This window comes from Chinchilla lanigera, unplaced genomic scaffold, assembly GCF_000276665.1.
Source record: "Chinchilla lanigera isolate Chin_1 unplaced genomic scaffold, ChiLan1.0 scaffold00069, whole genome shotgun sequence".
NCBI classification, from domain to species: domain Eukaryota; kingdom Metazoa; phylum Chordata; class Mammalia; order Rodentia; family Chinchillidae; genus Chinchilla; species Chinchilla lanigera.
The window spans coordinates 3,232,003-3,238,002 of NW_004955470.1; the positions used below are offsets into that span (position 1 = coordinate 3,232,003).

The 6,000-nt window shown below is 47.2% G+C and overlaps 1 protein-coding gene across 4 annotated transcripts in view; it reads right to left on the bottom strand.

The window, feature by feature from the left end:
- The window catches only part of LOC102007756 (two pore calcium channel protein 2-like), a 38,550-nt gene extending 32,568 nt beyond the window's left edge, over window positions 1-5,982 (bottom strand). For 2 of the 4 annotated variants that reach the window (XM_005400631.2, XM_005400630.2), the window contains exon 1: window positions 5,807-5,981. In XM_005400631.2, coding sequence (XP_005400688.1) covers window positions 5,807-5,881 — 75 coding nt within the window. In that variant the 5' untranslated portion in view covers window positions 5,882-5,981. Of the gene's footprint in view, window positions 1-5,806 lie in introns of all 4 variants that reach the window. The other 2 variants (XM_013522829.1, XM_013522828.1) reach the window with 2 other exon arrangements.
- Window positions 5,983-6,000: the final 18 nt, after the last annotated feature.

Here is a 6,000-nt window from a genome sequence, read left to right on the forward strand (position 1 = left end):
TGAGCAAGGCCGGGGATACAGCTCAGCAGCACAGCACCTGTTTGGCAAGCGTGAGGTCATGAGTTCAATTCCCAGTACCAAAAAAAAAAAAAAAAAAATGAGCAACTGGTACATGCAGCAAGATAGGTGAATCTCAAAATAAAGGAGCCAAGGGAAAGAAGCCAACCTCCTCCCACCAGAAGAGTGACCACTAAACAAGTTCATCCACACAAACTCTAGAAAATGAAGATTCATCTACAGGGACAGAAACAAGATCAGTGGTTATGTGAGGAGAGGGGAGGAGAGGACGCAGACGGATGGGTTACAAACACATAAGCAGACTTTTAGTGTGACAGTGTTCATTGTCCTTACTGTGTTGTTAGTATCACAAACGTCTTCTTGCAGCAGAAGTACACTCATCAAAGTGTACTCTTTATACAAATGTAGTTCAGCATATATCAATTATAGCTTAATAAAACTATTAAGCTTTTCTAAAAGGAATGATAAATGCTGTGGAACAATAATTACGGAGATAAATTCCTTGCTGCAAGAAGATACCATTTTCTGAGTCACACATATTCTCAGGTCTGATACGACATTTTTTTTAGCACTGGAGATCAAGTTGGGGGCCTGGCACATGCTAGGCAAACACTCTGCCACTGAGTTACCTCAAGCCCTGGTGTGACAATTCTTAAAGGCAGGTTACTAAAACATGAGAAATATTGTGTATGTGTTTAACACCGAGTATACACTTTTATGTATTTAAAAACATTTTATTAGAAAAACTATTAATATCAATTATTCTTCTTGAATATCTTAACACTAAAGATTCCCCCTGGAGATCATTAGAAATTTATTTTAGGCAGAAAGTATCTAGCAACAATAAGAGCTGCTCCCAGAACAACTGTATCCCCGTGGGAGGTGGGGTCTGGAATCAAGTTTTTCTTAAAGTTCTAAGGTGATTCAAATGTTCAGTCAAGATTGAAAACCACGGGTCTAAATATGGCCATTTTCCTACTGTTTCTCGTAGTGTCTTCTATTCTTTCTACACTATAACAACAGACTTCTCTTGACTTTGTTCCTCTTCTCATAGCTGTGACACTTCCCTTCCCCCCCACCATCAAGATTTTAAAATATATTGAAGATTTTTGTGTTTTCTCTCTCCCTATCTGCCCCAAGTATTATAAGCCTTCACTCTGAAGAAGGTGACCTCCTTAGAATTGGAAAGAGCAGAGAGCACAGAAGGGACAGAAAGTTGATGTCGGAAGCTCTCCATTCAGTTGTCCTCATCCTAGAAACATCACTATAAATCACACATATCTACAAGTTCAGCCAACAAGAAGCACAGGAAGAAGTAAAGTTCCAGATACAGTGTTTTGAAAACACAGCTGATATATCTCTTGCTTCTCAAGATGAGAAAATCAGCACAATGAACCATCAGGTCAAGAGAATTTTGCGCCCACAATTTTAAGTTGAATTCTTCCACATCCCGGATTTTCTTCCCAATCCTGATGTTTGTCCATCACTACAAACACTATTCCTTCTGCGCATCTCCCTCTGCCTCCCACGGGATCCTTCTGCACACTGGAAGAATGGAGTAAACCCTTGTCTTCCACATGGGTCCCCCATTCAAAAGCCTCATGCGTCTTCTCTTCCCCTAGTAATTCCCCTTTGCCCGGACAAGCAAGAGAAAATCCTTTGATATAGTGTTTAGGGGCTCTACAACCTCCCCTCTACTCCTCTCCAACTTTCTTTCCCTCACTGTCCCCTCAAGGACACTCTTCTCTGGCCCATACTGGTGCATTTCAATGCCAGGCATAGCAGCACACACCTCCAATCCCAGCACTTGGGAGCCTGAGGCACAGGGATCACTGCAAGTTCAAGGGTAGCCTGAGCTCCACAGTGAGACCCTGTCTCAAAAAAACCAAAACCAAAACAACAACAAAAAAAAAAACTGGTGGATTCCATGTTCACTGTTCCCCACAACCTCCCCGTCCATGTCTGATCTCATGCTCACCCACAACCAGCTGTCTCCTGCCCACATTCCTTCACTGGAAGCCCACCTCAAACGGCACATTCCCCAAGAAGACCAGTGGTCTGGGAAGCTGACGTTTCCACATGGAAAGACAGCCTGGAGAAGCTTGTGCAGTGTCATCTATAGTGGGCATTCCATACAGAGAGTGGCCAAGGCCAGAGGGACACAGCAGTTCTGGCAAGAAGGATGGCTCAAGGATCGAGAATAACAAGGAATTAGTATAAATACCTCTTGTCCTTCTATGCAGAAAGTTGAAATCAACAAGCACCAGGCCAAGTGAAGCCTAAAGACGTGTTTGGTTTAGCCCACAGTGTTTTGAGATGTTGGCTACTAAATCAAATTTTTTCAAAATTGGAGCTTACACAAAAATTTAAACTTATGGCTTCTATTTTAAAAATTGTATCATCTGGCAATGATACATTACAGTAAATTTTTGCTGCTCACCCTGACAGTCACCTGGATAAACATATTATATTTCCCCCTATTCTGTGGATCAATCAGGCAGTGCTGTCCTGGACCACCCTAGCTGGTCCCTATGGTCACTGGGGCTGAATGGCCTGGGAGAGCCTTGCTCATGTGTCTTGCCCATGTGCACTCTGAGTCAAGGGTCACAGCATCGCCAAGAGCAGCAGGAGAACAAGGCACTGACACGCCAGTGTTTGTCATATCTCTAACTGCAGCACCTCTGCCAGCGTCCCATTGGCTAAAGCACATCTCAGGACCAAACTCAGATTCAAGGGCTGGAGAAATGGACCCCACCTCTTATTGAAATGAATTGCAGTCATTTTGCAAAAGGGTCCTGTGTTAGAGGATGAGGGGATGACTTGGTAGCCATTTTTGTAATATAGGACTGCACAAGTGACACCTAAACAGCTACAGAGAGGTTTTTTGGGTGGGGGACACGTTCTCTAGGTCATCACGAATCTCACTCCCTTCTGCCACCAAATCATTCACCTAGGCAACTGATTTTATGGTGTTCCTTGGTCCCTGTGGAAATTTCAGCCTGGATCATCCAGTCTCCTGAGGTTCTGGGGATCCCCTCACGTCACCATGAACAAGAGCTCAGGCTTGCCTGCTGCAGCCCCTCTGGCTACTGCCACTTTCCCCTGCCGAAAGCTTCCTTGAAAATCACTGTAAGGCAACACCAGGGGACCAAGAGCTCTAAGAAGCGGTCATCCAAGACCTCCACAAAGAAGTTTAAGAATTAGAACATTCAAGTAGAAGCACATAAAGTATTAAGGAGTGACCACATAGAATGTCAAAGACAAATAGCACAGGGCACGGGGTGTTAACACCGGTACTGACAGCACTTTTGAATCTCCCAGTAGCCTTAAAGTTACTGTGGCCTAAAGCACACCCAGACAATAAAATCAGAATCTCAGAGAGCTGGACTTAACAGGAACTTTCCTAAAACCTTCCCCAACTAATTCTAACCCACAGTAAAGTGAGACTCACTAGCATTGGGTCATTTCTGTTACAAAAGTATAAGCAGGGAGATTCACGAAAGTAGATTGCTAGCTTAGTAGCTGCCAAAAGAAACTCCATGTAGGAAAAAGTTATTAAAAATTCCTTGAAAGAAAGACAGTGCTAGTGCATTTCATGTGACCAGGCAGTTTCTTGTTCCTTGACCCAAAGCTAACTTTTGAATGAGGTTAACCCAGTTAGTTGGCTAGTGACCTGAGATCTAACTAGACATTGTCTGCAGTTTAACGACTTGCAATCATTGCTGCTATCTCAGCAAATAGGCATTCTGCTGAGGATTGTCTGTTGGTACCAGGCTCATCTTTCTTTATTTTTTTGAATTTTATGAAGAAAAAGGTGCAACAAAATTTCATAACAAAATAATAGGACAATAACAATAGTTAATAGAGTATATGTTATTATCTTTAAAGTAGTTGCTCAGGGTACAGGATATGGGCATAAAAATTTCTCCAAACAATATTAGCACAAATCTTCCTTTTTAATGAACTAATAAGAGACACTAATAGTATAACTGACTTGCATTTTTTCTCTTTTCCCTCCTGTCCTTTCCCCTTCCAACCCATCCTAGTTCCCTTTTCCTTTTGAACAATTTCTTCTCATTTCACAATACCTACTGTGCATTTTAGACCTTATTTACTCTTTCAGTTTCTCACACCAGGGAGACAATACAATGTTTACACATGTGAGTCTGATTTATTTCACTTATGAGTATGGTCTCTAGTTGCACCCATTTGCCCACCTTTACATCTGCTTCCCTGGGGAAACCTTTTGAAAGCAGACTCTGAGCTAGAAAAAATCTCAGAGGCCATTAAGCAAAAAGACTCAGCTAGATATCTGGACTGTTTTCTGTCCTCCTTCCATTTCTTGAGGTCTCAAATTACTATCATTATTGCATTCCTCTCTTATTTAGACAAAAAGATATGAAGCATATAGAAGGAGGTCATCAGTATTCTCAGACTAAAATTCTTTTCTTTCCACTGAAGACTCATCATTCCGGGGGAGCAAAGCCAGCTTGGGTAAGAGCTGGGACTTCCTCCTCCTTCCTGGCCTGCTCCCTGAAGGATCTGGAGGCATGGCACAATCCACCTGTGCCACATTTGGAAGTGGCCGCATTTCTGTGGGAGACTGGCAGTCCAGAGAGGAAGCCCAGTGCACCAGGTAGGGCTTTAAAACCCCACAGAAAATGTTGCCCTGTGGACCTGTCCAGCAGGCTCCAGGGACCCATTGGTAAGTGACCAAGCAGGGGTGATACTGAGGCACGACATTAGGGCATGGCAAAGCCACTGGGTAATTGGGTGCGACCTGTCAATCATGGAGATTCAGGACACATGCATAGCATAGCTTCTGAGCCCTGCACCCCATACCAATCCGAGAGTGCTGTCTTCAATTCTTCTGTCACAAGATCAATCGGTTTTGAACAAGACGGCCTGGTTCTGACGGCAGAATGGGGGTATATCGCTGTGAGCCTTTTCATCCGCCCACCCTGCACTCTGTAGGCAGACTGTACTTCTGTCCCTACTTTAACCAGCCCACACTCACTCCGCAGAACTCTTCAAAGCACTTCTGCCTACATCCCTTACCGGTAATAGTTTTAATACCTTCAATAAACGTAAAACCTCTGCCTTTTTCGTTTGTCTTGGCCAAATCTTTGCACAGGACAAGAAGAGCCTGGAAGGGGCCGCTGGGCCACCCAGTATCCGTTAACAACTCCCCTCTGCACTCTGAGCTCTTGTCCTGCCAAAGGACTCACCCCAGACCAGCTGCTTCCAAAGGCGTTCTGGCAGAGAGAGCCAAAGGGATCAGAGCGACTTTGGAGCCATCTGCTCGGCTCGGCCCTCGAGCACCAAAGGGAAAAGGCTGCATCAGCACTCTCCGGCCCACATCCTGCAGCCTCCTTCCCGGGCGTCTCTCCGCGCCTGGACCCCCTGTTGTTTTCCTGCCGCCATGAAGGGCAGTGCGGGGCGCACGGGCCAGCGAGACCCGGCTGGGGTCGCGCCTCACTTGTTGCCTAGGGCTCGGCCCTCCTTGCGCTCGGAGCGCGGGCTTCGAACCCCGCTCGGTCCCCGCGGCACAGGCTGACAGCTCCCCAAGAGACCTCAACGTGCAGGGCTGCGCTCCAGGAGCTGCGCGCCTCGCGGCTGGGCAGCCAAATCTGGGACAATCGGGGCACCCGGGCGCAAAAGGGCTCCTCGCACAGCGCCCCCGCCTCCGCGGGACCCCCAATTCCAGCAGCCGGCGCTGTCTTTTTGAGGGTTTGCGTTCTCCGGGGCGCTCCCGGGGCGCGAGGCGCTGCGGGCGTCGCCCCCTTACCTCTTGGGCGGGCAGCTCCTCCGGGGGCTCGGGGCGCAGGCGCTGCACCCCCGAGCCGAGTTGGACCCCGGGCATCGCCGCGGCTCGCAGGGAAGGGATGTGCGAGAGTCGTGGCCGCCCCGGCGGACTCTGCCCCTCCCGGCCGGGGAGGCCCCGCAGCCTCCGCCTTCACGTGACCGCGGCGGGGCGGCGGC